This window comes from Chionomys nivalis, chromosome 19 (genome assembly GCF_950005125.1).
Source record: "Chionomys nivalis chromosome 19, mChiNiv1.1, whole genome shotgun sequence".
In the NCBI taxonomy this organism is placed as follows: Eukaryota; Metazoa; Chordata; class Mammalia; order Rodentia; family Cricetidae; genus Chionomys; species Chionomys nivalis.
The window spans coordinates 22,468,426-22,488,473 of NC_080104.1; the positions used below are offsets into that span (position 1 = coordinate 22,468,426).

Below are 20,048 nucleotides of genomic sequence, written 5' to 3' on the forward strand. Positions count from 1 at the left end.
CGTGAGCCACCATGTAGGTGCTGGGAACTAAACATTGGACCTCTGTAAGAGCAGAAAGAACTATTAACCTCCAAAACATCTTTCTAGCTCCTGATGTGAGTTTTAATCCTATTGAATTCTCCATAAGTGTTTTTAGAAATAATTTATTTTATGTGGTTTGGTATGAGGGTGTCAGGTTCCCTGGAACTGGAGCTACAGACAGTTGCGAGCTGCCATGTGGGTGCTGAGACTTGAACCTGGCTCCTCTTGAAGAACAGCCAGAGCGCTTCCCAGCCCCTCTCCATAAATGTTAAAGCTCTCTCCTTTGACTTCTTGGTCCTGCTGTATCCTGGGTACCTTCCTACCCCCTTCTCTGTTCTCATCATAGACTGAACACTCCCCAGGCCTTCACATAGTCTGCCCTCCCGCATTCCTCTCAAACACACAGTATTCATAGCATAAGATCAATATATATTAGCTAAATTATAAAACGTGCATTGATTAATAAAGTGTATAAGACTAAAAGTGTGAGTCAAATATTTTACTTACAGGATTTGATAAAAAGTTGTTAATAAAGTTGATGGTATAAAACAAAGATGAAAATCAGGTGAAGAAAACATTCCTATAAATCTCAGATACACATTGCCATAGGATGTTGCTGAAATTAAAGTTACTCCTCAAGTATAAAAAGATTAATTTTTATGGCTTATTAAATGAATAGGTTTTAAGCTAATGTCAGTTTAAAGGACAAATAAAATCAACTCATTAACATTTTAAACAGAGTTCTATTTAAGTACCCATAAAACAGTATTGTCACTGAATCGAATAGAAATCTTTTTATTATACAGAGAGAGACAGACATAGTGTCTTAATAAAAATAACTTAGCAATACATACCTATTTCTGTAATAGTTACATTTTCAACATATGTCTTTATGCCAGATTTGTTTGTTAATTTTTTGTTTTGTTTTGTTTTGTTGAGACAGAGTTTGTCTGTAGCTTTGGGGCCTGTCCTGGAACTAGCTCTCGTAGACCAGGTTGGCCTCGAACTGACAGAGATCTGCTTGCCAAGTGCTGCTATTAAAGGCGTGCGCCACCACTGCCTGGCATATAATTGTCTTAATGTGAGATACTGTTATGTGTGTAATCGCAAAGGAAATCTAGAAGTTAATGATTTATCTACTATTAAACGTTTCCCTTTAAAGACACTGTGCCTAGAAGTTAAATCCTGGGGACCTGTCACGTGTTTCCTATTCCATTTTAACAGTCGTAACAAGAGTCAGACACCTATAACCAAATTTGCATGTTTGTTGACTGTTGATCAATATATTTTTATAGTTACAGATTTTTCTATAGTATCTCAACATTCAATGAAGTGGAATAATTATTAGTTTTAATTTCTGAAGGTGTGTGGGCATGCTTGTAAATATGTTTATGTGTGTAATGTGTGTGTATTTGTGTGTGTGTGTGTGCGTGTATTCAGACATGTCTACATCTCACCTACATATATAGTTAATGTGTTTTGAGGCTGAGCGATACCTGGCACCCTTAAAGAGGAGAAATGGTGACACTTAAGGATATAAGCATAAATCTACAGGGGTGTACTCCTTATATTAATTCACTTCCTGTTTAAGTAGCTCATATGGCAGAGGAAACATCATTGGGCACATTCAGAAATTATTTTTAACTATGGATAATACTATTTATTTTCTTTGAAATACATGGAATTTTTGAGAGAGCAGTAGAAACAGGGACAAGCTATCCACAACAGTGACTATAAAATCCTGTTTCATTATCTACTGTCTGAAGCTGTTGCTCTTCAAAGAAAACAGAAAGAAAGTAATAGAAAATGTTCTGGAATATACACATTGATAAGTGGGGGGTATATTTGCCTTAAAATTGTGATTGAGCTATAGTTCAAATAATTGCCTATGCAATTATAAAAAAACACATCAGCTTCATTTATCCTTTGACTTATTTTTTTCAGAAGTGAAAGCTTTAATAAGGCATCGTTTCAACGGAAATGTATTAAAGCAAAACAAAACAAAACTCTCATTTGAATAGTTTCTTGTTTCAGCTAGTACCTGACAAGTCTCTCATAATAACCTTACAAACTCAATTAAGAAACGTGGGTGAGAAGAAAGCGGAATTCACATGCATTGTATGTGCTCTGATTAGCATGTCACAAGCGCGTGATAAAATGGCAGGCTGTGCTGGTGTTGCTTGGGTTGGCAGGTCTTTTTCTGTTTAGAATTTATTAATGATTTCAATGATGTAAAGATGGGTCCTGTTTGACTGGAAATCATGATTTTTATACTTCAAAATAACAAAATCACAGGAACATAATGTTCAAATAATAGAGGATTAGAGACCGAAATCCAGAAGATGAAATAATACAAGGTTTGTTCCAACGCTGTGATATAAAAAGACAACCATACAGCGGAGAGAACATGACTGGGCAGATGTTTTCATTCGAACAAAAGAGGGCAGTGTTTACCTGAGCACATGCCAGCGCAAACCCAAAGCATCATCCCAGACTAGAAACATCTTAGAAAGCAGTGAGTGGCTACTGTCCGTGGTATGGGGCTTACCTGACATACTGCATTGCACCCTATTAAGACTATACATTTCTAGTTCCATTCTTGATACCTGCAGGAGGTCAATTAGTGTTTCCTGGGACAAACTACCAGTCTGCAGTGGGCTCAGGAATACATACAATGAAGGAAAAAAGTATCAAGAGAATCGTTTCTTTATTAATCCCCCCAAAGCAAAGCTTAATAAATTGGTCTTCAGATAATTTGAGGTACAGTGATATATTTGAAGGGTTTATTTATTTCATATAGGGTAGAAATGAGATTAATACGAACAAATGAGAATAATTTAAGGTATACCTGGGCAACAAGAGAAAACGCAACCTCTACTTCAGGAACCAAAGGCCAAGTCATTTGAATCCATGTTACAGAACTCTTATCCACACTGCTGTAGCACTGCTAATGCCTGCTTTATGTAGCACAAAGGCTTGATAAACAGCATATGAGAAAGCATATAAAAACACGTGAGCTTCCAGAATCAACAGAAAACAGTACATCATGATCCAAGGATGGTGTGTCACGAGTCCCAGTGGAGTGGACCAGTTACCAGAACCCTTTCGTGGAGACACAGAGATTCCGCTCTGGCCAGAGATAGAGTTATTGTGCTATCTCCAACTATAACTGATATTCATTTATTGCCTATTTTATCTCAGTTAAAACCAATAAATAGTAATTAAATAAGAGTTACAAAGAGTCACTAATGTCAATTAGCTAATTTGGGTCAAGAGCACAGCTAATATCCACAGTTTTTAGAGAATATGTGATAGACTGGGCTTCAACCAAAATACTCATTAGCTTAAGGATGAAAACTATAGCCAAAATATTCTAGACCAAATTAGGGCTAATTTATTTTCTACAAATAATCATCTGTACATTTGTGCTGCCAATTTTGAAAATATGTAGACTTTTCTGACCTTAAACTTCTGTCAGAATCTCTAATCTTATATTCTGTCTTTGGTAGTAGATACTCCATATGCACCTGTTTGCTATATTTTTATTTTATTTTATTAGTGCTCAAAAATAATTATCCTCCGAGTTAGCAAACTCTACCAGCTGTTCCTAGCTTACTTACCCTTTGACCTTCTTTTCCAGGTGGACCTTGGGGGCCTTGTATCCCTATGGAAGCCTGTGAAGAAAACAGAACACATGTTACCACTCGAGCTCAGTGCATCTGCCATGAAAGAATGTAGTGATAATTGATACTCATTTCAGTGGTGAAACCTAACAAGTTCAAGTCATTTGAGCTCCTGCAATGTTAATATATCAGTATATCAATATATTAATAATGATACGTGGCTCTTCCTTGTTTCCAGAAAAAGTAAATGGAAGTTATGAGTCAGATGAAAGGGTAAACAAATGAACAAACAAGCAAATAATCAAAAAATCCCAAAAATACAAACAAAAAAACCCTTCTTATTACTGAAACCCCTTATTGTCAAACTACCAAACACAGAGGCTAACAATATTGATAAGCAGAAAAATTACCTTTTACATATTTAAATTTTATAAATAAAACTACAATTTTGTTAAGAGTAGCTTTGTATAGTTTTAGAAAACACATGATTGGCTTCAAATATGTCTATTTATAACATGTACCTTTTGGTACCTTACATGTTATTAAATGGTTTCTCTTATTGCCATCAAATGATGAAGGAAACTCATTAATTTTCAGACCATAAAAATGTTGATGAAATCCCAGGAGCTGTTATTCTGAAAGTCAGCTTTTTGAATTTCAGAAGAATTTGTTATTACAAGATGCCCTGCTCAACCTGAAACTGAGACTATATCGCTATTCTTCATCTTCGGCAATTATTATTTGGTGTGGGACAATTCTGTATTCTGTCAATTATATTTTAAATAAATGCTGATTGGCCAGTCACTAGGCAGGAAGTGACCTATAGGTGGGTCAACCAGACAGGAAGTAGAGGCTAGTCAATGAGAACAGGAGAATTCTGGGAAGGAGGAAGCCCATTCCTCTGCAGTCCTGCTCAGACAAGGAAGAAGGAAGATATGACCTGCCCCGCTGAAAAAAAATACCGAGCCATGTGGCTAACATAGATAAGAACAATGGGCTAATGTAAGTCATAATAGTTAATAAGAAGCCTGAGCTAATGGGTCAATCAGTTTATAACTAATGCAGACTCTCTGTATGATTTCTTTGGGGCTAAATGGCTGTGGGACCTGGTGGGAAGACAGAAACCAGGCAGGACAGAGACCTCAGTCAACAGAATGCCCACGTGGACACCTGCATCCACATAAAACCTGAGAGAGTTTGAGAAGTAATTCTAGAGAGAAAAGAATAGAATAAATCATGACTTCTTGGTAGCAGCAATTTCTTGGATCTGCTCTGCTTGCTAGAGGCAAGCGCTCTCATTTAAGAGAGGCTTTCTGACTCAGCTTTAGCCGCAAAACCCTGAAGCTCTTTAAGAGGTCTGCCATGAAACACTTAAATGGTGTTGATAAATGGATGGAAATAGAAAACACTATCCTGAGTGAGGTAAGCCAGACCCAAAAAGAGGAACATGGGATGTACTCACTCATATTTGGTTTCTAGCCATAAATAAAGGACATTGAGACTATAATTCGTGATTCTAGAGAAGCTAAATAAGAAGGTGAACCCAAAGGAAAACATATAAGCATCCTCCTGAATATTAACCTTCATCAGGCGATGAAAGAAGACAGAGACAGAGACCAACATTGGAGCACTGGACTGAAGTCTCACGATCTAAAGGAGGAGCAGAAGGAGAGTGAGCACGAGCAAGGAACTCAGGACGGCGAGGGGTGCACCCACACACTGAGGCAAAGGGGATGTTCTATCGGGAACTCACCAAGGCCAGCTGGCCGGGGTCTGACAAAGCATGGGACAAAACTGGTCTCGCTGAACATAATGGACAATGAGGACTACTGAGAACTGAAGAACAATGGCAATGGGTTCTTGATCCTATTGCACTTAATGGCTTTGTGGGAGCCCAGGTAGTTTGGATGCTCACCTTAATAGACCTGGAGGGAGGTGGCCTGGCCTTGGACCTCCCACAGGGCAGAGAAACCTGCTTGCTCTTTGGGCTGAGGAGGGAGGAAGACTTGATTGGGGGAGTGGGAGGGAATGGGAGGTGGTGGCGGGGAAGAGGCAGAAATCTTTAATAATTAAATAAATTAATTAATAAAAAAAAAGCTGACTGTGTGCTTTGCGTTTTCAGCTATAGAAGGAAAAAGACTATACTGTTTTAAAATGTTGGCTTTCTGGGCCATCCTGCCAGGGCAAACTCTGACCCTTTCAGGCAGGAGATCTGGCTAAGTGTGGTTTGTGAGCACACTGTTGCAGCTTGCTTGCTGGCAGGGACCTTGAGTTGTGGCAATAAACATGGCTCCAACTGGTACCTCCGACATGAGTCTAGAATTTCAGAAAGCTAAGGAATGCATCCAGCTGTCAAAGCCATGACTTTAATCCTATCCATATTGCTTAGCAAATTAAAAAAAAAAAAGCGAGAGAGATACAGTAAAGAGAGATTCAAAGACAAAGAAAACCTCTAAATGTTTTACAGTGTATTAAAAATATATGCAGGCTTAAGATCTCCCATGCTCTTGGATGAATTAACATGGTAAATTGGTAGAATTAACATAGTAAAATGGAAATCTTACCAAAAGCAATCTACAGATTCAACACAATGCCCATCAAAATCCCAGCAAAATTCTTCACAGACCTTGAAAAAGCAATACTCAACTTCATATGGAAAAGAAAAAAAAAACCCAGGATAGTCAAAACAATCTTGTATAATAAAGAAACTTCTAGAGGCATCACAATCCCTGACTTCAAACTCTACTACAGAGCTATAGTACTGAAAACAGCCTGATATTGGCATAAAAACAGACAGGAGGACCAATGGAACTGAATAGAAGACCCTTATATTAATCCACATACCTTCAAACACCTGATTTTTGACAAAGAAGCAAAAAACATCAAATGGAAAAAAGGAAAGCATATTTAACAAATGGTGCTGGCATAACTGGATATCAACATGTAGAAGAATGGAAATAGTTCTATATCTATTTCCATGCACAAAAGTCAAGTCCAAATGGATCAAAGACCTCAACATAAAGCCAGCCACACTGAACCACATAGGAGAGAAAGTGGAAAGTACATTTAAACTTATTGACACAAGAGACCATTTCCTAAATATAACTCCAGTAACAAGGTCACTGAAAGCAACAATTATTAAGTGGGACCTCTTGAAACTGAGAAGCTTCTGTAAAGCAAAGGACATGGTCAACTTGACAAAACAGGAGCCTACAGAATGGGAAAAGATCTTCACCAACCCCACATCAGACAGAGAAGTGATCTCCATAATATACAAAGAACTCAAGAAATTTGTCATAGAAAGAACAAATAATCCAATAACTAAATGGAGTACAGACCTAAAAATGGAACTCTCAACAGATGAATCTAAAATGGCTGAAAGATGCTTAAGGAAATGGTCAATATTATTAGCCATCAGAGAAATGCAAATCAAAACAACTCTGAGATTCCATATTACACCTGTAAGAATGACCTAGATCAAAAACGCCGATGACAACTTCCTGGAGAGGATGTGGGGTAAAGGGAACTATTGGGGGAGGCTGTTTATTCATTCCTGGCTGCTCAGAACTGAAATAATCACACAGAAATCTGTACTATTTGCAATAGTGTTTGGCCAATAGCTTATGCGTCTTTCTTGCTAGCTCTTATTCAAAAATTAATTATATTTTACCATGAGGCTCATGGTTTACCAGTAAAGTTCCCAGGCATCTGTTTCTTTTGGCGGCGGCTGCATGGTGTCTCACTGACTCTGCCTACTTTCTCCCAGCATTCAGTTTAGTTTTCCCACCTAATAAAGCAGCTTCTTTATTAACCAATATACAGATGGACTTCCCACACTTTTACACAATGGTACATTTACACAATGGAGTACTACACAGTGGAAAAAGTATAATGACATCTTGAAATTTGTGGGCTAATGGATAGATCCAGAAAACATTATATTGAGTGAGATAACCCAGACCCAGAAATACAAATATCATATGTACTCATAAGAGGCTTTTAGACATAAAGCAAAGAAAACCAGTCTACAAGTCACAATTTCAGAGAACCTAGACATCAATGAGGACCCTAAGAAAAACATAAGTGGATCTAATCTACATGGGAAGTAACAAAAGACAACATCTTCTGAGTAAATTGGGAGCATAGGGATTATGGGAGAGGGTAAAAGAGAAGGCGAGAGGACAGGAGAGGAGTGGAGAAAAATACATAGCTCAATAAAAAACGATTTTAAAAAGAAAAAATAAATAAAAATAACAAAATTCTGTATGAATTATTGAAACAGATATTTGAACATTAGTACAAAATTTCTGCTTTTTGCCAATTGTCAAATTCTTGACTTCTTCACCATGGTTGATAAGTAAAAGCTATACATTTATCACTTTTGTTATTTTATATGATTTGGAAAAAATAATGGTATGAAAGTATGATGAACTTCCATTTTACTATCTTAGGAGTAAAACTTGGGGACTGAGAAATTGATCAATTTCGTTCGTAATTTAAAAACCACTGGCAAAATGATATATAAGCATGGAAAGTTGGCTCGTTAGGCTAATTCCAAGGTAACAACAAATTCCTAATATTTATGAGTAAACCGAATGTTGAAATTAAAATATACCAATATTAATTACAGCATAATTACAGACGCGCGTTATTTTGTATGAGACTGACACATTCTTGGCTCTAGATGAAACTCTTCTCTTTTGCCCTCAGGAAAGCTACTGTATTTCAAGAATAATCAAACTAATACACAGCATTTTTGATATTCATCCAAATGCTGACAACTCCTTCAATGTTTTTAAACATGAGTTTCTAAAATTCATACACATTAGCTATCATCAAAGGAATATGCTTAAATCTTGGAAATATTAGAACTGTATTCCCTTTACAAGTATGGAAAATTATATTGTGAAGTCTGTATAATGCAAAATAGTACATTTTATTTTGAGTGAGTTCAACATATTAGGAAATATGAGAATCTTTTGTGCAGAGGTCTACCCGGGAAGAAAATGATACACACATAAATGCCAAGTGTGCCTCACAGCCACAAGCTCTGCTCCTCCTTCACTCAGGCTAAGTGAAGGAGCCAAGTAGCACATTGATGAAAGCTCACTAAATTCTGTTTAATCTTGAACAAATAACGTCCAATTAAAATTATCCATGGCATCTTATATTTAATCTTCGCCAAGCTGCCCCAATGCTCAGAAATTTTGCTCCTGGTGTGCTGGATAGTGTTATCAAACTCAGGACGCAGGCTGCTGTGTGTAATGCCCTGCCTTTGATCCAGCTCCAGTACTTTTTATACTGCAGTATGGAACATTAGCTGACATTTACAAAGAAAACGAGTTTTAATATTGACAGTAGCAAAACAGATCCATCAATTAAACACACATAACATTTTTCCAACATGAGAGAAATTGTGATTTGGGGATGTTTTATTATTTACAGTTTTTCAAGCCTATATTCTTTCCACTTAGTAAGGTCAGGCAATGAATTTATTCATCACTAACTATGAAAATCAGAGATCTACTTGAGTGGTTGGCTGCCTGAATTAAATGTGAGAACTCAGCTCTCATTTCAGAACCACGCTGTTGTTCTGTCTTACTTGGCTTTGTAAATGATATCCTGTATTTACTGTATTTAACCTTTCCTTTGATTCTGAGTTCTGAAGGATAGAAGTTATTATATATTCTGTTTCTACCTCTTTGCACCATCTACTCCATGCAATGCAAAGTAGGTCAAATCATGAAGAAGAAAACATTGTCACAGAGCAATGTTGGGTGATACTATTGGGAACACAACTCTCTATACATACAATTATTATTGTTTTAATAACTTGATTTCAATATTGCATTAGAGAAGTAATTTTCCCCCTTTCATTTCAGCATTCCATATTCATACATATTATCCTTTTATTTTCAAGTCTTTTTTTCACTCCTGTGCTCTATAAGTGAGAGACATCATGCGATACTTTAATTTAGGGTATTCTCCAGAACTTGATGATAAAACCCTATTGCTGAAGACCCCATATGATTAAACCTTATAATATGGAGGAATCAAATAATGACCTGAAAGCTTCATGCCTACTGGCTGGCTTTTTCATTGCTGGAAGTGTCATGTACCCTACTTGGAGAGAACTAACCAGTCATACCCAGAAATACACTCCGTGAGCTACAATAATGATCAAAACAGCAAGAGAGGCTTTGTAGTAGCATGAATGTTTTGGGGATACCCAACCTCTTCTAATTTTACCTGAATTTAAGCCCTGCCCCATAAAAGGAACTCTGAACATGAGTCATAGTATTAAATCGACTTCTAAAGACGTCTCATTATGCATATAGATTAGGTTATTTCTCAACTCTCATCAGAGAAACTTCTTCTTGTAACTATGGTGATTAGCATAGAGACTCAAAATGGGTCAATGCAGAAAATAAAAAATGTGGGATTCCTAGCACTAAAATGGGTCCTCAGGATCACGCCCTTTCCTCCTGAGGCTCAAGGGTTATCACACCAAAGGAGCCGAAAGATTTTAAGAGCCATCAATTTAATTTCTGTATTCCGTGTGACTTAATTAAACTCCATTGGGTACCACTTTTCCTTTAAGAGACAGAGAAGGTGGGCGGCTCCAGTGAGAAGGGGTTTGCTGGGCAACAGGACACTTACACACAGGACTCAGTAGTTGTCACTGCATACACAAGACTATCCTAAGATCAAGCCATACGAAGTCTTGGCATGCAGGAGGCAGGTGGTGAGCAAGTCCACCCATAACAGAGGAGCTATGAACAGTTTGAGCTGCTGGGAGAGGGAAGTCAGTTTTCTTTTTTTTTTTTTCCATTTTTGCAACCACCGAGAGAATATCTATAACCCTACCTCATGAACATACTGGCAGCATTAAGTGAATTTTTAAAAAGGAGCATATGAACTGAGAGATGGAGTAAATAGGGTGGAAAGTGGGTAGAAGGAAATGGGGAATTGACTTGATAATGATATATTGCACACACATATAAAATAAAATTACAGATGATAATAATTATCACTGCATGTGAAGGAATTGTGTGGCCTGGCATACGTGTGGAGGTCAGAGCACAACTTTGGGGAACATTTTTTTCCTTCCAGATTCATGTGAACTCTCAGGCTTGTGTGTCAAAGGCCTTTACCGGCTACATCTTCTCACGAACCCAAGGATAATCGTCTTTTAGAAACTGGCTTGTTTCAGTTAACACGATGATAATGATGTGCCATCCATTTAATTTCTCTCTTCTGTGTGACTTAATAAAACTCCATTAGGTACCACTTTTTATTTATCAATGCACCTGCTCTTTAACATTGGACTGATTTTGTTACTCATCTGCTCTAAATATACTTCAATAAACATGGGTATGCATGTTTCTGTGTGGCATACTGACAAAGAGGCCTTTGGATATGTACCTCTGTGTGGTTATCATATGGGAATTTTATTTTCTCTTTTATGATTGCCATAGTGGCCCTACCCATTTTACATTGCAGTCAACTGTATAATAAGGATTTGCCAGTCCTCCTTATCTTCATCAGTTTTTATTTTGTTTTCTTTGTTTTGTTTTTGAGACAGGTTTTTATTTTTTTTTTTTTTATGTTGCTCTGGCTGTCCTGAAATTTGCTACATAGACCAGGTTGATCTCCCGCTCACAGAACTCCACTTGCCTCTACCTCCTGAGTGCTTGGATTAAATTGTAACTGGGGTGAGATGCAATTTCAATGTAGTTTTGGTTTTCATTTCTCTTGTGACTAAAGATTTTTTTATATATTTATTAATCATTTCTTATTCTTTTCGAAATGTGTCCAGTTTATTTGGTAAATTATTTACTGAAATATCTCCTTTTTTAGTATTGACTTTTGAGTCTTATACTTTTTATTAACCCTCTGTCAGATGACTGGATGACAAGATTTCTGTGCTTGATTCTTCTTTTGGTATTTTTTCTTTGCCAGGCTGATGCTTTTTAGTTTGACACAATTTCATTTGTTACGTAGGAGTCCCTATTCAGAAAGTTCTTGTCTGTGCCTACATCTGGGCATGTTTCTCTTATGGTTCTCTCCAGGTGTTTCCAAGGTTCAAGTCTGTGATCCATTTGAGTTGATTTTGTATGAGGTGAGAAGCAGAGACCTGGTTCCGACCTCCACACATGCACATCCAGTTTCCTCAGCACCATTTAGAGAAGATACGGACTTTTATCTAGTACACGCCTTTGTCACTTTGGTTAGAAGGCATATGGCTATTGCTATGTGGGCTTATTTCTGTGTCATCTGTTATAATCAATTGATTTACATACCTGTTTCTGTACCAGTCAGTACCGTGTTGCCATTGTTACTGTGATTCTGTAGTAAGTTAATAATTGGAGATCAGGTATTGTGATACCTCCAGAATTGCTCTTTTTTTGCTCAGGATGATTTTGGCTCTTTATATTTCTCTATTAATCTTATAACTAACTTTTCTTTTTTGTGAATAATATCATTGGAATTTTTATGTTGTCGTGAATCTGTAGATAGATAGTTTTCAGTAATATAGCCATGTTCACAGTATTATTTCTGCTGGTTTATGAGCTTTGGAAAATCTTTACATCTTCTAATGTCTTCTTCAGTTTCTGTTTCCAGGGTTTTATAGTTAGCACTGTAGAGGCCTGTCTTCTCTTCACTTAGGATTACTCATAGTTACTAAATTTCCAGGCTAGTGTGAACTAGCCTGAATGATGGTTAAAGTTCATTTCTTCTCTCTCTGTCTCTGTTTCTCTCTCTTCAGGGTTTCTCTGTCTTGGAACTAGATCTTGCAGACCAGGCTGGCCTTGAACTCACAGTTTCTGTCTCGCGAGTGCTGGGATTAAAGGTGTGTGCTACCACTACCTGGCTGCGAAAGTTCCTTTCTTTCTGAACTCACTTATTATGGTGCATAGAACAACATTGATTTTTTTTCATGTTACATTTGCATTCTGTTTGCTAGAAGTATTTATGTAGTTTCAGACTTTTCTAATGAGTTCTTTAGAATATTTAAAAATATGATCACAATGTCTGTAAATAGGAGCAATTTGACTTATTTTCATAGTTCCATATTTTTATTATTTTTCCTGCCAATAGGGCAAACTCAGGATTCAAATATATAGGATTATACTATATCTAATAATAGTGTAGAATAAACACTCATGACTCATTTCTGATTTTAGAGGAAATGTTTCCAGGGTTTTTTTTCTCTTCATTCACTAGAACACTTACAACATTGGTTGTTGGTATATCACGTGCATCCTGCATTTTTTAGGAGTATGATCCTCCCACCCTTTCTGCTTAATCCGGGACTTTAATCATTATTTGGAATGTTGTGCTTTTTAAAAGACTGTTTGAAAGTCCCTTCATCTATCTGTATTATGTTACATTTATTTACATGATATGAACAAATCTTTGCATCCATGTTCATGAAGAAAATTGAACTATAGGTCTTTATTTTTGTATCCTAATCTTAGAACTGATTTAGGATTATACTGACTTCATAAAATAAGCTTGGTGGTGTTTCTTCCCTTTCACTTTTATCAAATAATTTGAGATAATTAGTTTTTTTTTAGTAGTTCTTCTTTAAAGACCTATTAGAATTATGTCCTATGCAATCTTGTTTTTTTTTATTTATTTAGGAACTTCCTAGCAATACGTCAATCACATTTCTTGTTATTTGTTTATATTCTCTCAACAAATTCTGGTAGACCAGTCAGTGTATGAATGTATCCATTTCTTCGGGTTTTCCCATTTTACTTCATTGGTGTCCGTTTTTTAATACCTTTGAAAAAACATTTATTTTATTCTTTATTATGTGTATATGCACATTTCTTCATGTGGATATGTGCATGTGAGTGCAGGTGCCATGAAGACCAGAGGGATCATTCTGGAGTTGGAGTTAAAGGTGGTTATGAACCACCCAACTTGGGAAACAAACTCAAGTTCTCTAAGAGAGCAGTAAACTCTTCAAAACACTGACCCATCATTTTATCCCCAATGACTTTGTTTTGGTCTCAATTTAAATATGAGTCCTTTGCTTTTTTGGCTAATCTATTTAGTTGAAGATTTGGTGATTTAGCTTGCCTTTTCAAAGAGATAGCTCTGAAAGCCTCGCTCCTTTGTGGTATTATGGGGCTTTCATTCTATGGCAACCGGATATTCATTCAGTCCTTGTCACAAATGATGGGTTTAGCTTGTTCGTTCTTTTCTGAAACCATACAGGGTACCATTTTATTTTTATTTATTTATTTATTTATTTATTTATTTATTTATTTATTTTTCGACAGAGGGTTTCTCTGTGGTTTTGGAGCCTGTCCTGGAACTAGCTCTTGTAGACCAGGCTGGTCTCGAACTCACAGAGATCTGCCTGCCTCTGCCTCCCGAGTGCTGGGATTAAAGGCGTGCGCCACCACCGCCCGGCTCAGGATACCATTTTAAACTGATTTATGTGAAAGTTTTAATGGACGCATTCACAGCTATATGGTTTTAGAACTGTCTTTGTTACTTACCAAATATTCTGCAAATCAACTTTCCCCCTGCCTTTTTCGTTTATTGTAGAAATTAAAAAATGCTCCAAATGTCTCACTAATCATGTAAAATCTTTGAAAATACCTGATTGTCCTCTATGTGTTTGTTCAGTTCCTAAATTTTTTCTGTGTATTGATTTCTAATTTTATTCCATTATAGTCTGATAAAGAAATATTTTGCCATGCTTTTATATTTAAGACTTTCTTTATGATCTAAATAGTGCTCCCCTTTGGAGAAAGCTCCTTGGGCTATGTAGATGAATGTGTAAGCTGCAGCTGCTGGGCAGAACATTCCATTAATGTCTGTGAAGTTCATTTGATCTGAAATTTAGTTTTACTCTAAAGATCCATTGCTGACATTTGTTTGGATAAATATTGATCAAAGTCAGGTATTGGATCACTCAATATTATTGTATATGGAACCGTCTGCTCTTTTGTGTCCAGTAGCATTTGTTTTAGGCAGCCTGGTTATATCAGTGTTCAGAGCATATGGATTTACAGTCACATTTTCTTATTAGATTGAGGAATTTAACTCTCATTTATCTTCCTCATTCTGGAATTATCATTTTGTTGATACTTCAGTCTGACTTGTGGTTCATTAACTAATGAATCACACATTGACTGAATTTCATCTCAGTTATTAAACTTAGTAAAATCTTTGGTCACTTCCTCACCCTATTGTGTATATTTTCTAGAGTTTTGTATTATTAACTGTTTAGACACCATGGTGCATTTATATGCTTTTTGAATGTTTTCATTCATTTAATTAGGTACTGAGTGCCTATCCCGTAAATCTACTCCTGCCATTTATTTAGTCCACTAGAAGAGTACCTGAGATAAAATTATATCCGAAATGTTACAGCTGTATACACTCACTTTTGTGAAAGAGAAACCTGAGATTGTATTCAGCATTTTTATAATCTAAGCATCTATATATTCACCCACTGTTTGTCAATGGAGTTCTGGATGTTAAAAATGTTGACAAAGAATGGAGTTCATAAGACTGATCCATCTTTTGGCTAAAATCAAAAATATGTAGAATGCGGTCCTAGCCAGATATCACATTCCAGTGAGTAGCTGTTACAATGTGTTACATTTCACATAGTTCTCTCTGGACAATGGGCTGATTATTTAAGACACACTTGGGATTATCATTATGGAAGCTGGTATAAATATTTAGCTGAGAAATTACTTAGCATTAAGTGGTTCAGAACAGCACTTTGAAATGTTTGGCAAATATAGCAGATGTTTAGAAAAGTTAATAGGATAGATTAATTGCATTTGAACACATTTCCACTTGTGAAAAGAGGCAAGATATGTTCATAACTTCCCAATCAAAGAAAGGAGCTGAATTAAATTAAAGTGTTTCCTTTTTAAGTGTTATCTACACCCCTTTGTCAGGAAGGCTGAAGTACACAACACCTAATACCATCTTGACTAAAATGTTACATGGATAAGCATACTGTAAGTGTTATGATTATTGCTTTTAATACGCTTCAACAGCTTGAAACATAAGATTAAACAGTATCTGCATAAATTTTAAAATGCTATCACTTTTTTCAAATAGAATACATGATAATAATGCCGGAAACAGTTTATCTGTCAATGTAAAAATTATTATCATTAGTATGAAAACAAGAACAAATTTTTCTTAGCTGTGTATATCAGAATAAACTATTTTCTTTTTAGTTTCTTTATTAGTGTTTTTTGATAAAAAATGTTTGATTCAAGACAAAGTGACTACGTAAAATAAAATGAAATAGGATCCAATCATAGGAAATGTTTTGAAATATAAAATAAAAAATGTATGAGAACAATGTAAAGGATCATTAGTTTATATTATATTTAAGAATTAGAAGGGCACACAATTTCCTTAGGATATATATTAAGAAAATTAAATCTGTATTTATTTCAAAAGTCTATGGTTTTATTATAAGTAGTTTTCAATGTAAGTGGGTGTCTTTAAAATGGAGATCAGTAAAACACCTTCCACAAATTGAAGAAGTCTTTATCAACCTTCCCAGGAACATGAACATGCGATAGTTTTTCAGTCTGTGGCTTCTGAAATATTAGTGTGCAGCAGGGATTTGGTCATCATCTTCTGTAAACAAGTTTCCTAACCGGAGGGACAACTGTTTCCCACCAGTAGTTAAGTACAGAGCCTTCTGTCTACTAATTCAGCCCAAAGCCCTCGAAGTTTCAGACACCAGACACATGCAGTTTCTGAGGTACAGTTTGGAAATAACCTCAGCCTGTGTTGGGTAAATTCAGAAAACACAGCCTTTTATGTTAGAGATTGTGAAATAGCTAGTCTTTGTTGCCATAAATGAGTTTTCTAAAACTAGGAATAGTATAGGTTAAAAATGCAGCATGCCTTTGGATTTGGAAAGGAGACATCTATATTTACCCGCAAACATCCCTCCAGCACTGATGCTTTGCTCTACTGTAGAGCTTTCTACTGGGTTGTTGTGTGTGCACCCTCAGCTTCCTTCCTGTGGGCACAGGACCTAGCACTGCCTCCTGAGTCTGGCAGCTAAGAATGGATGAATGATGATTGAGATTCTAATTCTTGCCATGGCTCTCAGCATTTGTCATAGGTAGCAGTGAGAACATTGATTGCCACAGATACAGAAAATCCAACTCAAATGATTCCACTATTCTCCCACAAACCCCACTTGATATCAAATAACCCAAGAGAGTTTTTACTACCTGTGGGGTTAGGGGTGAAAGCAGACGCTAGTGTCCCACTTGAAGAAGTTTGCCCTTTATTACAGGAAGACACATAACCTGTATTGCTTAACTTGTCTCATGCTGACGAAGGTTTGTTTTGAAAGTATTTACTCTTGAAAAATAGAATAGCACAAAAATAAAAGAATCTGTGCAAATTCTTAACTAGTGAAAAAGAGAATCAGTAAAGTTGCTTAAAGCGCGTGTGTACGGAGCTGGCTCAGTTAGTACAATACTCGCTTTGGAAACATGAGGGCAGATTTTCTCCAGCCCCCACAGAAAGGCCAGGCATTGTTGCCTATGTTTAGAATGATCCCAATTAGATTAATTAAAATGGAATCTGTCACAAGGCATGGTGACACACGCTCATAATTATGGCACCCAGGAGTTGGAGGCAGAAGGACTGTGAGTCCAAAGCCAGATTTGAACACAGCAAGACCCTGTCTCAAGTAAACAATTTTCCTATTTAAACTATTAGACTCTCAGCACTGGGAAGATAGAGATAGGATCTCTGGAGCTCCTAGGCCAGTCAACATAACCCCGCGAGAGACCCTGGCTTAAAACACAAGCTGGATGGGTCCTGAGGAATGACTCCTAAGGTTGACCCCTGCCCTCCACACACACCCATACATTCATTTACATGCATTCACACACATATTCATGCCACAAGCCAATCTTACAAATAAATAAATAAAAGAATGCCTATATCATTTTAAATACCAAATATAATTTTTAATTGATAATAACTATAAAATTTACCTTCATTTATTGACTACAAATATGTTCATATGCTGGTAATTCCACCTTTGAATTATTCTTGATTACAATTTTTAAAAGAGGATTTATTTCTATGTATGTATGTATGTATGTGCATGTATATGTGCATATGTGCCCAGGTGCCTGGAAGTCCAAAAGGGTATCAGATCTCTCTGGATGTACCTGGATTTAAGGTGGTTGTGAGTCACCAGACATGGGTACTGTGAGTACTAGAAACAGCTTGGGTCCTCAGGAAGAACCTCAAGTGCTCTTGGCTAATGAACATCCTCCTTGACTCTGGCTTACATAAATTTTATTTAGATTTATTTTGACCCTGATCTAATGAATGAAATGGTTTGGTTGTCGTTATCTCAGTGTTCTTTTGACAAATCTAGTAGTTCATAATCTGTCAACTCCACTTCTGTGATCTGTTTGATGACTTACATGAGGGACATATGGCTGCTTCAATATTTTTCCCCTTTTTGTGTAAGTATTTGTTTCCTTGAGACAAGGTCTTGTTATTTTCAAAGCCAGCCTTGGACTTACAATCCTATATTCAACTCCTGTGTGCCATAATTATGGGTGTGTGTCACCATACCTAGTGACAGGTTCCATTTTAATTAATATAATTAGGATAATTATTTAGAATTTGAGACTTGTTTTTCATACATCCTCGGCTACATGAAGATTGTCATAAATATTAATTTATACATATGTTGTTTTAAAATATCTTCTAAAGATTGGCTGTATGGCAGAAAATTAATTTAACATCATTAGCAACTCTTGCTAATTAGAACGTTGCAGAATAAGTGACTGGACTTTACCAAACTCTCTGGAATTTCAGAATTAAAATGAAATTAATTCTGAGACATTTACTCTATGTGAAACACCTCCATACTTACTGCAGACGACAATGCAGATGCTTTAAACAATACAAAGATGAGGAAGTTGTAACTGATTATGTTATGAAAACCATATGAAACACAGAAAAGTGTTTTGCACTGTATTAGAGACATTTAAAAAGTGTTAACGTATTTGAAGTACAATTCCCTTTTCTATTCTTTCTACTAGTTCTGCTCCTTTATACCCGAGGAAGCCATTTCCTAGGGAGGATTCGGGTGGTGACAAAGTTGAGGATCAATTGCATAAAGATGATGGAAGAATCAATGCTGGACTTTCTATTGCAAAGAAAGGGTTGTTTAATCAACCCAGGGTAGTAGTTTGGAAAGTGATTATCCTAAGACAAAAGTGCTTCTAAAGATCGTGTTGTTCCTCCCTATAACCCAGAATATGCTTGTTCATGTCCTCTAGTAAGCCATGAATGACCTGGTGCAGAAAAAGGAGAGGCAGGTCTAGTTATACCCTATCAGAAAGCGGATGTAGAAATGGCATTTCCTTCTGGTTTCCTTGTATGAAGTTCCAGAAGGATGGAACAAACCATTATTCTTGCTTTCCCTCTTCTCAGGAAACTAAGAGAACCAGTAATCCAAACAGAAGTTGAACTTCTTGGCAGCACAGTCTAAGGGAAATATTTTCCTGTCTGCAATTCAATACTGGCTCAAACTGTCACTCAAGTGTTTGAGTAGAAAATAAAATTCAAGACATGCTAAGTCTCGGGAAAATGTCTTTCATTTCACATATTTTGCATAATTTGCTTAAAGATACATCTACATAAGCAGGGACACAAAAGCAAAGCAGAAGATGACAAGGAAAAGAAGCAACAGCAAATCAATGCCAACCAACAAAAAATGAGAAAAGAACCATCGACAAACCAACAAACAGAACAACCGATAATAAACAATGAAAAACGTGGAAACAAGGGACATGGCCGATGAGCTAACCATGAAAAGAGAAAAGGGCCTTAGTTGGGTTTCAGAAAAAAAGAAATGGTGACCAGTGTGGAAAGAATGAAAGGCAATTACAGGAAAACAAGACAGTCACAAATGCCAGGAAACAGAGCAACATTAAAAACAAACAAAAATCCTATTCAACAAAGAAGATGTAAACACCCGACTCTCTAAATAACACGTAAAAATACAAGCATATTAATAACAAAACTAGTACTGCTGCTGTTCATTCTCCCCTCTTCCAGACATGCATGTCATTTGTGGGGTCTGTGTGATGCCCTAGGTGAGGGAGACTATCCATTGCTGTGTTTTCTGCTTCAAAACAAATGTGAATTGTGATGATAGTGTGAAATTGTTACCCGCCAGTCCAGAGACTGAATTCACACATACTTCCCTTAAAATGTAAGAATCTATCTCACATCTTTGTCAACATAATGAACTACCAGTCCTTTTAAAGCATCTTTGACTGGTTTCATTTGCTTACTCTTATGAATGAACATAGGTATTTTGGGTATGTCTAAGAGGCACCTTATATTTAA

General features: G+C 36.5%; 1 protein-coding gene across 1 annotated transcript in view; it reads right to left on the bottom strand.

The window, feature by feature from the left end:
* The window catches only part of Col19a1 (collagen type XIX alpha 1 chain), a 311,078-nt gene that overhangs the window by 136,672 nt on the left and 154,358 nt on the right, over positions 1-20,048 (bottom strand). Inside the window, exon 15 of the mRNA XM_057751349.1 lies at positions 3,642-3,695. Coding sequence (XP_057607332.1) covers positions 3,642-3,695 — 54 coding nt within the window. The remainder of the gene's footprint in view (positions 1-3,641; positions 3,696-20,048) is intronic.